This window comes from Chelonia mydas, chromosome 11 (genome assembly GCF_015237465.2).
Source record: "Chelonia mydas isolate rCheMyd1 chromosome 11, rCheMyd1.pri.v2, whole genome shotgun sequence".
In the NCBI taxonomy this organism is placed as follows: domain Eukaryota; kingdom Metazoa; phylum Chordata; order Testudines; family Cheloniidae; genus Chelonia; species Chelonia mydas.
In genome coordinates, this window is record NC_051251.2 from 77,497,794 (window position 1) to 77,514,189 (window position 16,396).

General features: G+C 56.4%; 1 protein-coding gene across 1 annotated transcript; it reads right to left on the bottom strand.

The window, feature by feature from the left end:
* Positions 1-2,906: 2,906 nt before the first annotated feature.
* LOC122462252 (tripartite motif-containing protein 15-like) lies at positions 2,907-8,388 on the bottom strand. The gene is made up of 5 exons (XM_043524812.1): positions 7,838-8,388; positions 6,048-6,143; positions 5,106-5,336; positions 4,619-4,693; positions 2,907-2,957 (listed from the first exon to the last, which is right to left on the bottom strand). The coding sequence occupies exons 1-5, from the start codon at positions 7,862-7,864 to the stop codon at positions 2,907-2,909; spliced, it is 480 nt and encodes a 159-aa protein (XP_043380747.1). The 5' UTR covers positions 7,865-8,388.
* Between the last annotated feature and the right edge of the window lie 8,008 nt (positions 8,389-16,396).

Below are 16,396 nucleotides of genomic sequence, written 5' to 3' on the forward strand. Positions count from 1 at the left end.
AGGGTAGCTCAGGGTGCAGGGAGGGGGGTAGCTAGGGGCTGTGTGTGGGCAGAGGGTAGCTCAGGGTGCAGGGAGGGGGGTAGCTAGGGGCTGTGTGTGGGCAGAGGGTAGCTCAGGGTGCAGGGAGGGGGGTAGCTAGGGGCTGTGTGTGGGCAGAGGGTAGCTCAGGGTGCAGGGAGGAGGTAGATAGGGGCTGTGTCTGGGCAGAGGGTAGCTCAGGGTGCAGGGAGGGGTGTAGCTAGGGGCTGTGTGTGGGCAGAGGGTAGCTCAGGGGGCAGGGAGGAGGTAGCTAGGGGCTGTGTCTGGGCAGAGGGTAGCTCAGGGTGCAGGGAGGGGGGTAGCTAGGGGCTGTGTCTGGGCAGAGGGTAGCTCAGGGTGCAGGGAGGGGGGTAGCTAGGGGCTGTGTCTGGGCAGAGGGTAGCTCAGGGTGCAGGGAGGGGGGTAGCTAGGGGCTGTGACTGGGCAGAGGGTAGCTCAGGGTGCAGGGAGGGGGGTAGCTAGGGGCTGTGTGTGGGCAGAGGGGAGCTCAGGGTGCAGGGAGGGGGTAGCTAGGGGCTGTGTCTGGGCAGAGGGTAGCTCAGGGTGCAGGGAGGGGGGTAGCTAGGGGCTGTGTCTGGGCAGAGGGTAGCTCAGGGTGCAGGGAGGGGGGTAGCTAGGGGCTGTGTCTGGGCAGAGGGTAGCTCAGGGTGCAGGGAGGAGGTAGCTAGGGGCTGTGTCTGGGCAGAGGGGAGCTCAGGGTGCAGGGAGGGGGTAGCTAGGGGCTGTGTCTGGGCAGAGGGTAGCTCAGGGTGCAGGGAGGGGGGTAGCTAGGGGCTGTGTCTGGGCAGAGGGTAGCTCAGTGTGCAGGGAGGGGGTAGCTAGGGGCTGTGTCTGGGCAGAGGGTAGCTCAGGGTGCAGGGAGGAGGTAGCTAGGGGCTGTGTCTGGGCAGAGGGTAGCTCAGGGTGCAGGGAGGGGGGTAGCTAGGGGCTGTGTGTGGGCAGAGGGTAGCTCAGGGTGCAGGGAGGAGGCAGCTAGGGGCTGTGTGTGGGCAGAGGGTAGCTCAGGGTGCAGGGAGGAGGTAGCTAGGGGCTGTGTGTGGGCAGAGGGGAGCTCAGGGTGCAGGGAGGGGGGTAGCTAGGGGCTGTGTCTGGGCAGAGGGTAGCTCAGGGTGCAGGGAGGGGGGTAGCTAGGGGCTGTGTGTGGGCAGAGGGGAGCTCAGGGTGCAGGGAGGGGGGTAGCTAGGGGCTGTGTGTGGGCAGAGGGGAGCTCAGGGTGCAGGGAGGGGGGTAGCTAGGGGCTGTGTCTGGGAAGAGGGTAGCTCAGGGTGCAGGGAGGAGGTAGCTAGGGGCTGTGTCTGGGCAGAGGGTAGCTCAGGGTGCAGGGAGGGGGGTAGCTAGGGGCTGTGTCTGGGCAGAGGGTAGCTCAGGGTGCAGGGAGGGGGGTAGCTAGGGGCTGTGTGTGGGCAGAGGGGAGCTCAGGGTGCAGGGAGGGGGGTAGCTAGGGGCTGTGTGTGGGCAGAGGGTAGCTCAGGGTGCAGGGAGGGGGTAGCTAGGGGCTGTGTCTGGGCAGAGGGTAGCTCAGGGTGCAGGGAGGGGGGTAGCTAGGGGCTGTGTCTGGGCAGAGGGTAGCTCAGGGTGCAGGGAGGAGGTAGCTAGGGGCTGTGTGTGGGCAGAGGGTAGCTCAGGGGGCAGGGAGGAGGTAGCTAGGGGCTGTGTGTGGGCAGAGGGTAGCTCAGGGTGCAGGGAGGAGGTAGCTAGGGGCTGTGTCTGGGCAGAGGGTAGCTCAGGGTGCAGGGAGCGGGGTAGCTAGGGGCTGTGTGTGGGCAGAGGGTAACTCAGGGTGCAGGGAGGGGGGTAGCTAGGGGCTGTGTGTGGGCAGAGGGTAGCTCAGGGTGCAGGGCGGTGGGTAGCTAGGGGCTGTGTCTGGGCAGAGGGTAGCTCAGGGGGCAGTGAGGGGGGTAGCTAGGGGCTGTGTGTGGGCAGAGGGTAGCTCAGGGTGCAGGGAGGGGGGTAGCTAGGGGCTGTGTCTGGGCAGAGGGGAGCTCAGGGTGCAGGGAGGGGGGTAGCTAGGGGCTGTGTCTGGGCAGAGGGGAGCTCAGGGTGCAGGGAGGGGGGTAGCTAGGGGCTGTGTCTGGGCAGAGGGTAGCTCAGGGTGCAGGGAGGGGGTAGCTAGGGGCTGTGTCTGGGCAGAGGGTAGCTCAGGGGGCAGGGAGGGAGGTAGCTAGGGGCTGTGTGTGGGCAGAGGGTAGCTCAGGGGGCAGGGAGGGGGGTAGCTAGGGGCTGTGTCTGGGCAGAGGGTAGCTCAGGGTGCAGGGAGGGGGGTAGCTAGGGGCTGTGTGTGGGCAGAGGGTAGCTCAGGGTGCAGGGAGGGGGGTAGCTAGGGGCTGTGTCTGGGCAGAGGGTAGCTCAGGGTGCAGGGAGGGGGGTAGCTAGGGGCTGTGTCTGGGCAGAGGGTAGCTCAGGGTGCAGGGAGGAGGTAGCTAGGGGCTGTGTGTGGGCAGAGGGTAGCTCAGGGTGCAGGGAGGGGGGTAGCTAGGGGCTGTGTCTGGGCAGAGGGTAGCTCAGGGGGCAGGGAGGGGGGTAGCTAGGGGCTGTGTCTGGGCAGAGGGTAGCTCAGGGTGCAGGGAGGGGGGTAGCTAGGGGCTGTGTCTGGGCAGAGGGGAGCTCAGGGTGCAGGGAGGGGGGTAGCTAGGGGCTGTGTGTGGGCAGAGGGTAGCTCAGGGTGCAGGGAGGAGGCAGCTAGGGGCTGTGTGCTCTCAGGGCTCCCCTGCGGTCCCTGTACCCTGAGGGCTCTGCCAGCCACAAAGCAGCCGGGTCCCCCCGCCCAGGCAGCTCTTACCAGCTGCATGAGCAAAGGGGAGCAGCTTCAACCCCCTGCAGCAGCAGGAGACGAGGCAACGCTGCGGCTGCCTGCTCCATGGCACCAGTCAGAGCAGCAGCTGTCCCACGCTGCCGGACTCTGGCTTCCCACCTCCGACCTAGCCAGGGGGTGGAGAGAGGAGGTGGTGGAGGGGGCGTGTGGAGCTACCCCAGGACTGCCCGGCTCTTGCACTGTAGTTTGGGGGGGGGTGTAACATCCCTGTGTTCCCCCAACTCTGCCCATGGGCTCAGGGCTTCTGGCCCTTGGGGAGCACCAGGGCTCGGGGCTCCAGAATTCAGCCCTGCTGCTCCCGGCTTCAGCCCTGCGGGATTCGGGCTTTGGATTTTAGCCACGGGGCCCTGCGGCCCCCCGAAAGGGTTCATGGACCCCAGTGGGCCACGAACCCCCTGTTGAGAACCGCTGGTCTAGAAAACATGATCTACGAGGAAAGGTTGAAAGAACTGGGTTTGTTTAGTCTGGAGAAGAGAAGACTGAGTGGGGACATGAGAACAGTTTTCAAGTACATAAAAGGTTCTTACAAGGAGGAGGAGGTACTGTGGACACAATTCGACGGTATTGGCCTCCGGGAGCTGTCCCAGAGTGCTCCATTGTGACTGCTCTGGACAGCACTCTCAACTCAGATGCACGATTGTTTGCCGTTGCTCTGACGCAGGGAGGGGCGACTGACGACACGGCTTACAGGGTTGGCTTACAGGGAGCTAAAATCAACAACGGGGGTGGCTTTACATCAAGGAGTATTTCAGGCAGGACTTCACGGAGGGTTCCAATAAGAAATGGTGCACCTAAGTAACTGTTCTTATTGGAACAAGGAGGTTAGTCTGGCCTCTGATTGATACATGGCTAGATTTACCTCACTGCACCTTCTCTGTGAGTGACTGCAGTGTGACCTAGAGGAATGAGTCCCCTAGACGGGGGGGTTTGCAAATGAGTACAAAACAAATCTGGTCTATTTCTTGTTTTGATCCACTCCATCTATCTTTTAGATCTTTGGCTGGCAGCAGACGGTGCAGAAGGACTGCATGCCATCCACATCTCAGGGCTGCCCGGCAGAAGAGGATGCAATAGGACTGCTAGCAATCCGTATCGCCTGCCTGCTCACCATAAGATGGTTCAATAGGACTGACTGCAGGACTAAAGAGAATGAGCTGATCAAGTCACTCCAAATTTAGCCCCTGCGCCCATGTCTGCCCAGGCGCTCCTGATCGACCTCACACAGGTGACCAGGAGCACCTCGGACATGACGATGACGGCTAGCAGGCCTATCGCACCGTCTGCTGCCACAAGGCAAGGGGTTGCTGCTGCTGTGTAGCAATGCAGTACCGCGTCTGCCAGCACCCAGGAGACATACGGTGACGGTGAGCTGAGCGGGCTCCATGCTTGCCGTGGTCTGGGGTCTGCACAGGTAACTCAGGAAAAAAGGCGCGAAACGATTGTCTGCCCTTGCTTTCACGGAGGGAGGGAGGGAATGGACGATATGTACCCAGAACCACCCGCGACAATGTTTTAGCCCCATCAGGCACTGGGATCTCAACCCAGAATTCCAATGGGCAGCGGAGACTGCGGGAACTGGGATAGCCACCCACAGTGCAACACTCCGGAAGTCGACGCTTGCCTCGGTACTGTGGAAGCGCTCCGCCGAGTGAATGCACTTAATGCACTTAGAGCATTTTCTGTGGGGACACACACTCGAATATATAAAACCGATTTCTAAAAAACTGACTTCTATAAATTCGACCTGATTTCGTAGTGTAGACATACCCTGAGTCTTTTCCCAGCACGAGGCGTCGGGGCAGACGGAGCCCGGATGTATCTGCTCACAGCACTTCTGACACCCTAGAGGGGAAGGAGAGACAGAGCAGAGAGTCAGTGCCCATGGCCCAGCCGGCCCCCTGCCCGAGAGGGGTCACTCTGCTCCCCCAGACCCAGCCCCACAGGCTGCTCCCCCAGTGGGGTGGAGGCACTAAAGGGCTGTGCTAGTGAGAGCAGAGCCCCGTTTACACCAGCTGCCCTGCAGAGACGGCTGGGCCCCCTGCACTGAGCCCCAGGGCCGGGGCTGGAACAGCCTTTCACCAGCCTCCCCCCACCTCCCGAGGACCCAAACTCCTGTCTCTCTGCAGCCCTGGGCCCCTGGCCCTGCAGACGCCCCGGGCCGTGCTCCCTGCACTGAGTTACCCTGTCAGCCCAAGTGACTCAGGGGCCGTCTCCTCCCTGCACTGGGCTCTGGGCGCATCTGACACTGTCTCACCTGCAGCAATTCCAGCACCGGCTGCTGACGCTTCCCCTCCAGCTCTGTGATCAGGGCGCTGAGCCGGGAAATCTCCTCACCCAGGTGGGTGGCATTTTCCTCCCTCCTCCTCCCAATCTCCTCGTCCAGCTCTCCCAGCCGGGCCAGGAGGAGGCGCTCCGGTTCAGCCAGAAACTGGCGCAGCCCCTCGCACTTGGACACCGCCAGCGGCCGCTCCACTTCCGTCTGCCTCTGGGGTGCACAGAGAGACGCAGGGGCAGGGCAGGGACACGGGGAGAGCGGGTGTCATGGGAAATGGGACAAAGCCTTGTCCGGGCTCCACAGAGCCTTTCATTCAATATCTTTGCCAGAGTCACTGTGGCTACACTAGAGCTTTTGCTAGTATAAAAATGTGACCCAAAATCACCAACCCCCAGCCCGTCCCCATCACTGTCCCAGCACCAGAGTGAAGTGCAGACCAGGCCGTGGCAAATGGTGCTTCCCAAACTGCCCAATGGCATCACTGGAACGTCTGACACTCGAACCCTGGGATCAGCAAAAGTCTCCCCCTGCTCCGCCCCGACCCCTGCCACATCTGTGTCTGTTCAGTGTTTTACTGGCCTCTCCCTCTGGCCCCCACTCCCAGTGCTAGAGAGACAGAGCCAGAGGCTGCTCCAGCTACCTGGTGTAAACCCACTGACCCCAGTGGGAACTAACACCAGGGTCCCAGAGGAGCCTGACCCTGACCCCACTGACTTCGGTGGGGTCACTGCTGATGTACACCAGGTCCCTGAGAGCAGAGTCTGCCCTGCACTGGTTACAATGACCCTGATCTGTCTCCCTGTAGCGACCCTGGAAACCCTTTCACCTTCTGAATGCCCCAGACCCCAGCCAGCGCAGAGACCCCCTGCTGCTGTCGTTGACACCCCTGTGCAAAGCGGCCGGGCAGGGCAGGGCACCTACCAGGAGCCTCTCCCTCTCCTTGTCCCAGTCGGATTTCAGGCCCAGGAGCTCTTCTGTCTCCTCCCACAGATGCTGCCGGCGGCTCAGGATTTGCTCCTGCAAACAGACAATGGCTCTGGGGGCTGGTTTGGGGTCACTGGTTTGTGCCCAGCGATAACATCGTCACTGAGCAGAGTGAGGCTGTGGGAGCAGGTCCCCCTTCTCCAACCCTCTGAAAAAGTGACCTCAGCTCCAAGGGAGCTCCCGGCACCGCTGCTGGGCCTGGCCCACTCCGCCCCAGCACCATCATCTCCAGGCGGTTTCCCGGCCATAGGTCTGGTGCCCTTGATCAGTCCCTGGGAGGAGCTCTTTAGTGTGGCAACCCCTTAAGGTCACACTTTTTCCAGTGAGGAAAGTCACCTGGCTTCACCGCCTCCTGACTCTGAATCTCAGAGTCTTCAGCACCCCGCTTCACGTCAGCAAGTCCACCTGAGTGGGACACCCAAGGGAGACTTGTAGGCCCCAGGGAGCCATGTACCCCCACTTCCTTCCCCTGAGTGACTCTCAGCCAGCATTGTGAGAGCAGGGGGGTTATTACAGGGGCAGTCAACAGGCAGACCGCGGGCCAAATCTGGACCACCAGATGCTTTCCAGCAGATCCTGAAATCTTTTTATTATTTTATTATGATCATGATTGTTATTATTTTTTATTATTTTCTCTGAAGTCTGGACCTTGACTATGCCTTGACCAAGAAATTTGGACCTTTATAAAAAATAATCGACTCTCCCTGTTTTTTGACATGTCTGGAACACAGCGCAGACAGTGCTTAGTTAACACAGAGAACGGAAAGGTCCATCTGGGTCAGTCCCGGAGCCCTCTGTCCCCCTGTCATCCGAGCCCACAAGCAGCTCTCCTGCCTCCAGCAGCCCACACTTAGAACCCCACCCCAGTCCTTGGTCCTCCAGCTGGGCACACTTGGCTGGCTTCCCACGGAGGGTGGGCCGTCCATGGTCATTTATTGTTTGGTGCCCAATGTCCAGGCAATTGGAATGGCCATTGTCTTCTGGGACACTCCATGGGCATGGGGCCCCAGGCAGCCAGCTGTCCCTCATGCCTGTATCTCTGGGTCTCTACAAGTAACACCTTTCCCCCCTCCCCTCACCTACTTAACCATGGGTAAGGCTAAGATTTTGTCCGGGATATTTTTAGTAACAGTCACAGCAGGTCACAGGCAATAAAGAAAAATTCACAGAAGCCCGTGACCTGTCCATGGGGAGTTCAGCTGCGGGGTCCCCACACCGCTCACAGTGGCTGGGCAGCTGTGGGGGCTCGCTTGGAGCTACGAGCTGAAGTCACAGAGGTCTCTGGAAGTCTCGGATTCTGTGACTTCTGCAACCTCCGTGAAAAACTTAACCATGTGTAACCCATGCCTGCTTGGTGTGGGGCTCTGTCCCCCTTCAGCAGCACCTAGACCAACTAAAGATGTGTGAACCTCCTTCAGTCTTGGAGAAGAGAACAGGTCTTTTAGCTCACGCAGTGGAGGCTCGTCCATTCAGATCCACAGGTCCCCCTCTTTGATCCCAGCTGACGACAACGGGGGTCTGTGGGTGTTAAACATGCACCACATAGGGGACACTGAGGCACACACAATATTCATCCAAAATATTATGAAAAATTCCCACTGCCAGCAATCCCGTTATTAGGCAGCTCCCTGGCTCTAACCCAGGGCTGGTCAGACACACGGGGGGGCTCTGTAGCTGCAGAGAAGCTGCCCCTGTAACTCCCAGCCATGCAGATAACTGTTCCCTACCCTGTGCTCCTGGGCAGCCTCCTCCATGGGAACCACCGTGCGAGTGCGGTGCGCCCAGGATCGGTCACACACCAAGCAAAGGGGGGGTTGATCCTCCTCGCAGGAGAGTTTCAGAGCCTCCTGGTGCCTGTCACCCACTCTCTGCCCCTCGGGCTCTGGCCCCGCCTGCAGCCTCAGGCGTCCGCCAGGTTCCCCAGCTGCCCGTGGGGACGCAGGTCTCTCTGCAGGGCGGTTTCTCTTCACTGGGGGCAGGAGAAGTTTGGCTCCCGCTCCCCCCAGCACTGGCTGAGGCAGGCCCGGCAGAAGTTGTGCCACACTCAATGGTCACCGGGTCTGTGAAATGCTCCAGGCAGATGGAACAAGTCACTTCGTCCTGGAAGCTCCCGGCCAGGTCCCCGGTGGCCATGGCCCCGCCGCACTTTCCTGAGCAGAGGAAGTAGCCAGCAGCCCTTTAAATCTTTTTTTTCAGTCGATTGCACAACCAGGAGCCAATCACCCTCACCGGCGGGAAATTTAAACAAAACCAAAACCAAAGCAGAAGCCGCGCCCCCAGAAAAGCCCCCAAACAAGCAATGAGCTACTTAAAGAAATGAAGAGGTGATTTAATTACACACATGTCAAGGTTCCTCCCCCACTCTGAACTCTAGGGTACAGATGTGGGGACCTGCATGAAAAACCTCCTAAGCTTATCTTTACCAGCTTAGGTCAAAACTTCCCCAAGGTACAAAATATTCCACCCTTTTGTCCTTGGATTGGCCGCTACCACCACCAAACAAATACTGGTTACTGGGGAAGAGCTGTTTGGACACGTCTTTCCCCCCAAAATACTTCCCAAAACCTTGCACCCACTTCCTGGACAAGGTTTGGTAAAAAGCCTCACCAATTTGCATAGGTGACCACAGACCCAAACCCTTGGATCTGAGAACAATGAAAAAGCATTCAGTTTTCTTACAAAAAGACTTTTAATAGAAATAGAAGTAAATAGAAATAAAAAAAAAAAGATCCCCCTTGTAAAGTCAGGATGGTAGATACCTTACAGGGTAATTAGATTCAAAACATAGAGAACCCCTCTAGGCAAAAACCTTAAGTTACAAAAAAGATACACAGACAGAAATAGTTATTCTATTCAGCACAATTCTTTTCTCAGCCATTTAAAGAAATCATAATCTAACACGTACCTAGCTAGATTACTTACTAAAAGTTCTAAGGCTTCATTCCTGGTCTATCCCCGGCAAAGACAAAATATAGACAGACACACATACCCTTTGTTTCTCTCCCTCCTCCCAGCTTTTGAAATTATCTTGTCTCCTCATTGGTCATTTTGGTCAGGTGCCAGCGAGGTTACCTTTAGCTTCTTAACCCTTTACAGGTGAGAGGAGATTTCCTCTGGCCAGGAGGGATTTTACAGGGGTTTACCCTTCCCTTTATATTTATGACAACACACAAAGAAGCCAAGGCTGCTCCCGTTTCTACATCCGAGGATCACATTAGCAATGGGAGTCGGTGTTCAGCTCTTTGTCCTCTGTGACACGTAAATCCTTCTCCTAGTCACTGCTTTCCAGGCTACCGTTCCCGAGGCTCTAGGCGCGGCCACCCGTCTCCATTCCCAGCTATAGGGCCTTGCTTTTGGCTGCATTTGTTTTACTAATCCCAGTTTACCAAACTATCCAGGCTGCTCCATACAACGGCCCCATCATTAGCATTATTTACCACTCCTCCAAGCTGTGTTAGCCACAGACTTTATCAGCAGTGATTTTATGCTTCCTTCCAGATCGTTAATTAAAAAGTTGAGAAGTGAGGGGGCTACAGCCAATCCCTGCGGCGCCTCGTTAACAGCTCCCCCATTCAGTGATGATGCCCATTGACAGGTACAAGGTCAGACTTGGGGTCACAGAGCAGGGGGATTATTTTACTACTGTTTTATAATGCACCTAATTTATTTATTCACAGGCTCCACCTACAGCGTCTGTCACTGTTGTATCTGGGCCCTTCTGGGACAATTCTAGTCTCATTTACACTGGATCCACTCCAAAGTGAATCCAGGCCATCCCTCCCAGCCTGCCCACGAATGCTGTCTGTGGAGATCTATCCCAGGAAACAGCCTCACTCAGCCATGCTAGGGCTGGTGCCCTGATTTCTTGGCTTGTGTGGAAACACTCCCAATGGCCTTTCCCCTTCCCCTTCCCGCACATGCTGCCCCAGGCTGGGCAGATCCCATCTGTCTAGGGTTTGCCCCTGCTTCACCTGCCACCTTTCCACGCAGGGGACTCAGGGCACTTCAGTAAGTCAACAAATGCCCTTGCTTTATTAGCACTGTGTCCAGGCCCTACTCAGGTATCAGGCCCCATTGTGCCAGGTGCTGCATACATACAGAACAAACAGTCTCTGTCCCAAAGAGCTGCAATCTCGCCGCTTCCCTTCTCCCGGCAGGAAACCCTCTTTCTACATCTTGGACCTGCTCCCCCTGCTCTCTGGGTGACTGGCACTTTCACTCGCTCAGAGCCTTAGAACATTTTCTACGTGTTTCTGAGCCTCCGAACCATTTAATAAAATCACATCTCTGAGTGAGTTATGGCTTTGCTCCTCCCCCACCAAATGGGAGCCTCCTGAGTGCAGCCAAACAGCTGTTCTGTGGTGGGCAGAAGGCCCTGGGAGGGTGGGGAGGAGTTGGTCAGCGGGAGATGCTTTGGGGGAGGGCAGAGCTTGGCTGCCGGTGGGTGCTAAGCACCCACTAATTTTTCCCCATGGGTGCTCCAGCCCCGGGGCACCCATGCAGTCAGCGCCGATGATGCCCTCCCCCAAATCAAAAGTCCTCGAGATTTTGGGTGCATCTCTCCATGTTGTAAATGTTACCAGCTTCTGTGTGTGTGTATCTCTCTGGGTGGGGGGGGGTCTGTGTGTGTTGATGCTTAAGCTGATTGTGAGGTCACGGATGCCAACAGCAAAGACTGTTCGGCCTCAGCATTCTTGCCCTGCCTTCAGTCTGCCAACTGGCTTGGTTGACAACGGCTGGTGACCCAAGGAGCTGCTGAGAGACGCGGACTATCCCTCTGTCAACAACTTCTTGCATCAGCTTTTTCCACAGGTTTTCGACAAAAGATGAGTTTTTACAGAAGGTAATTCCCAGATTCTTTTCCTGCTCCTTCGATCGCACATGACAGGTTGGTGCCTCCTTCCCCTCGGGCAGGGGTGGCCGACCTGGGGCTCCGGGGCCGCATGCGGCTCGTCAGAGGTTAATACGCGGCTCCTTGCACAGCGCTGACTCCGAGGCTGGAGCTACAGATGCCAACTTTCCCATACGCTGTGGGGTGCTCACTGCTCAAACCCCTGCTCTGCCCCAGGTCCTGCCACCACTCCACCCCTTCCCCCAAGGCCCCTGCCCCTTCCCCCGAGCCTGCCATGCCCTCGCTCCTGCCCCTTCCCCACCAGAGCCCCCTGCGCACGGCAGAACAGCCGATTGCGGCGGGCAGGAGGAGTGGGGAGGGAGGGGGAGGCGCTGACGGGCGGGGCTGCCGCTGGGCGGGAGGTGCTGGGGGCTGGAGGGGGTGGTGGATCGGGGGCTGCTGGCGTGTTACTGGGGCTCTTTGGCAATGTTCATTGGTCAATTCTGGCTCTTCTCAGGCTCAGCTTGGCCCCCCCGGTGCAGGGACGGGTGGGGGCCAGCGTTGCAACAGTCAGGTCTCAGCGTTCCGTTTTGATTTGAATGTGGGCGTCTCTCCCTGCTCCGTCTGCTTCAGCCTTTCCCGGTCTTTGGAGGCAGATTTCGATGCTTTTATCTTTCAGCAGACTAATATGGGTGAATTTGCATGGGTATAACCTAAAGGGAAGATAAAAAATTGGTGTAGAATTTAGATTGATAGCTCCATCAATAGTATTTCCCTTGGAGTTGCCCCTAATGCACTCCTTGCCTTCAAGTAGTGAATATAAACCCTTTGTCTCATGTCATGATTGTCTAATGTATGTGTATTGGGACAAGATCGGTCTCAGAATTTACATGATTGAAACACACATAAATGAGCTCAAATATGCAGAAGAAATAAATCTGAAGCTATTGAAAGTGATCCAGCTCCACTCCCATCCCCTGGCTGCTATCTTGATAGTTCTCTCAGAAATAATCTCATGGAGATAGACTTCAAAACTCTCTACAAATTCTACTATACCCCCATTGGGCTACATAAACTAGACGTGTCAAATCCCCCCTGCAATTCCTTTCCAGGAAAGGGGTTTAAATAAACTGCAGCCTAAATTTGTCATGGGTCTCGCTGTGATTTCTTTGTCATTGTTTGGGTGGCCTACTGTTCTGATTGGACGTTATAAATAGTGTGGGAAATTCTTCAGTTAAAGTTTATTGGTTATTTTCCCCCTGCTAATACAGTCCAGATTTTGGAATAGTTGAGAATAAGTCAACATATTTGCAGCTACTAATCCATCCTTCCAGACCCTCAAGCCTTCTAGATGATAACCCTTTGTTCCTTTTCCTGGCTTCTCTGGGAACTGAGGTGTCTTGGTTTTCGGCTTGGCCCTGTCTGTTCCCAGAGTCCCAACATTCTGTGCACAAAGGAGTGGGGTTAATAATGAAGCATTTTTGCAACTAGGCCCAGGCAATGAGCAAAGAAAACAGAAGTTGACCTTGGCTGTTTCCATGTCTGTCCATTGGCAGAGGAGGCGTGAGCTCCATGGGGTGAGAGTCAGGCTAGGAACTGGAGCCAGTGACTGGGCTAGGACGGGATTACGGATCTGGTGCATGGAGGTTTCTTGTTATAGAGCAAAAGGGGAGAAGCTGTGATGTGCTGTGTCCCAGAAAGGCTGTGACAAAGGTGGAACGGGGATCCTGGTGCCTCTCCCCAAGGAAACCTCAACGCATCTCCTCTGGGACAGGAGCAGCAATTTTCATACTAGCCGTTAAAGGCAACTTTAGGTTCATAAATTCACAGTTTCAAAGGCTCTAAGGCCAGCCCTGATCATCTAGTATGACCTGCATAACACGGGCCCTTGGACTTCCCCAGAAGAATTCCTCTTTCACCATGGTCCCAAGTGTCTTCACCTGGGGCTGGGTGTAGTCATGGGGGTAGAGCTCAGCGATAGAGTGTTTGACTGCACATTAAATGGTCCTTGGTTCAACTCCAAGAGCCCCCTTTGAAACCTTTGTTAATAAGCAGCAAATTTCAAACAAATAAAAGGAAGTATTCTTTCCACACAACGCACAGTTAATGTGTGGATCTCTTTGCTGGAGGATGTTGTGAAGGCCAAGATTATAAGAGGATTCAAAAATGAACGAGATAAATTCATGGAGGATAGGTCCATCAATGGCTGTTAGCCAAGATGGGAAGGGATGGTTTCCCTAGCCTCTGTTTGCCAGAAGCCAGGAGTGAGCAACAGGAATGGATCACTTGATGATTCTCTGTTCATTCGCTCTGGGGCACCTGGCACTGGCCACTGTCGGAAGACAGGCTACAGGGCTAGATGGACCTTTCGTTTGACCCAGTATGGCCAGTCTTTTGTTGCTTATGTTCTTGGTTGTATGAACCAGTCCTGGCTATTAGAGGAGCAGATGATTTCAAAAGACCACTCTCTTGGATCTGGGAATCCTGGGCAGACTAATTCCCTTCCTTTAGAGTAGGACAGAAAAACCCATTTCCTCCTTCTTTCTATTCCAGGCTTCGTTCCTTTTTTCAAAGACTCACCTCTCGGGAGCACAGAGAGAGCCATGTGCACACCGTGGTCGTCCAGCCTGCAGCCATGGAGGCATGCTCTGCCATCAGCCAGCAAGAACAGGCCTTGCCAGAGAAGCCCATGAGAAGGAAATGCTCGTGGAAGATCCTATCAGGCATGAAAAGACTCTGTGTCTGTAGCCAATCTGACAACTCGATGGCAGATAGCGATGAGGAGAGAACGGTTTCCTCTCCAAGAAGGTGGACGTGCTTTTCCCTGAAGAAGGAGAAGAAGAAGAAGAAGAAGAAGAAGAAGAAAGCAGCCAAGAACCAGGTGGAGTCAGAGGAGGAGAAGCTGCAGGAGAAGGAAGACAAAGTTGAACTGGATCTTACAGGTGAGGATACAAACCACATGGTTAGCAAGGAGCATGTGAAGAATACTCACACCAGTCACTCTAGAAGCCTTATGGAAGCAGGGGAACGGTCCCACTATTGTGGGGAAGTTTCCTGGCTTCTGCACTACTCTGGTGAAATGGGCTAGAGGAAGGATCTGAGTCCTCACTCCCACTTCCTTTCCCCAGAGGCCTCCCTGTCCTGGAGGACTCCCCTTCCACTCTCCTGTCTGGCAGAGTCCTCGTAACCCCAACAAGGCTGGGCCCAGGATTCCTGGGGGGCTCGACCCCCAACCTTGCTGTGGCCACCTAGGACAGGGGCTAGGGTGTCCCCACTCCGGGGTACTCTCTCTGCACTGGGCGCTTCCCTGACCCAGTGATCATTACATACGATTTAAAGCAAATACAGTTTATTTAATCAGCAATTAATCTGAAAAAGAATAAGGAAAAATGGGAAAGATGAAAGGAAAACACATCACCCCGCTCTGTGGCAGGGAACATCACAAACCATGTCTCTGGAACATCAGGGCCGTTCACAGTTGGTTCCTTGTAGGTCCCAGGCCCCTTCTCCGGCCCTGGCTGTGCTGCAGGGATGCTGCGGGTCGGTCACTTGCTTTGTTGGTGACCACACCCCTCCGGGCTTTGGGGGGTGGGACCCTCCTTCCCGGGTTCAGATCCCCCTCCCAGTCTGGCCTGCAAGGACCCTCGGCTGGGGGTGTCTCTCTGCGCTGGGCCCTTTGCCAGGGTCCCCCCTTGGCTGGCCCCAGTTGCTCTCCGCACCCAGCTCCAGACTGCTCCAGCTCCAGCCCCAGCCCCACTGTTCGAGCTCCGGCTCCACCCTGCCTCAGCACTGATGCTGCTGCTCTGGCTCCAGCCCCGGGGCTGCTTCTCCGGCCCCGCTGGCTCTGTGGCTGCAGCCCTGCTCCCAGCCCAGGGTCTGCTCTCCCTGGGCTGTGTCTCTGCCCCGCCGGCCTGCCCGCCTCTGCCTCCCAGCTCAGCTCGGGCCCCTGCTCTCTCCTTAGCTCGGCCCCACGCTGCCTGAGCCAGGCAATTCCAGCTCACGTGGAGGACGGGGACCTTTCTGACCCCCTGACTCTGTCATTAGCCTGCCCGCCCTGTCAATCAGGCTGACCTGGAGCGTTGGCCTCTCCCCATGGCCCCTGAGGACTGTCAGTATCAGAGTCCTGGTTTCCCATCCACCCTTCCCCTTCCTTTTGGGACTGGGACCTAGCCAACCCAAAACCCCACTGAGTTTGAGTAAGGGGCCAACAGACCCCTTACACTTTGACATCAGGGCCGTCTCATGGGACAGTGATGGGTACCTCAGACTCTGGAATCCATTCAGTGCCGGATCCTCTTGGAGAGGGTGGCAGAGGTCCATCGCTGAGGTGGGGAGAGCTGACAATGTCAGGTCACCCCCTCTTGGGTTCTGGCACTGTGGGGTGGGGAGTACTAACATTGCTCCAGGCTGTAAGGGGAACAGAGAGGCTGGACGTTGGAGGAAATCATTTCTTTTCTCCTGGATCGGGTCCCTTTCATCAGGAAAATGCTCCTGAGGTCTCAGCAGGTCACAGCTGGGAACCGTACCAGAGCTGAGTCATTGCTTCTTGGGGGGTTAAATGCAAAATGAGGCCTGTGGCCCGTCACTGACGGGAAAGGTGGGCAAGGGGAGAGGAAGAGTAGAATAGAAAAGAAACTGGCCCCGAGGTAAGAGGAAGCCTTGTTTGGTAAAAGCCCCCGGCTAAGAGTCAGGAGATGGGAGTTCTCTGCTCAGCTCTGCCAACAACCTTCAGTCTGACCCGGGGCAATTCGCTTCAGGGCTCTGTGCCCAGCTTCCTGTGACGAAGTGGGACTGTTCTTAATGTTTCCTCTGAATAGTGTGGGGGTGCCTCAGTTTCCCCTATGAAGTTCTTAAGTATCTAGGGGGTGGGGTAAGGGTGTATGATCATTGCAGAGCCCTAGAGGGCAGGTGTGTGCAGGAGTCTGGACACAGAGAATGGCCGACACCCTGTTTCCTGGCAACTGATGGCCTGGGCCCTTCCCCCCTGCAAGGTGAGAGCTAAAGGGTTGGAGAACAAAGGAATCAGGTGACCTCCTGGCCCGGGAAAGGAACAAAGCCCAGAGGAGGAGGGGCTGGAGGGACTTTCAGTTTTGGGGCTGGCTGGGACATGGAGTGAAGGGCAGACGTGGTTGTCTGGCTTACTGCCCCCCAAAATGGACCCAGCTGAGGGGTCCTGTTCTCTGCACCTGCAAGCTCTGTGTTAGACCATGTTCTTGTCGTCTAATAAACCTCCGTTTTACTGGCTGGCTGAGAGTCACGTCTGACTGCAAAGTTGGGGGGCAGGACCCTCTGGCTTCCCCAGGAGCCCCGCCTCGGTGGACTCGCTGTGGGAAGCACACGGAGGGGCAGAGGATGCTGAATGCTCCGAGGTCAGATCCAGGAAGGTGGAAGCTGTGTGAGCTGTGTGTCCTGCAGACAGGCTGCTCACAGAAAGGCGACTGCCCCAGAGTCCTGA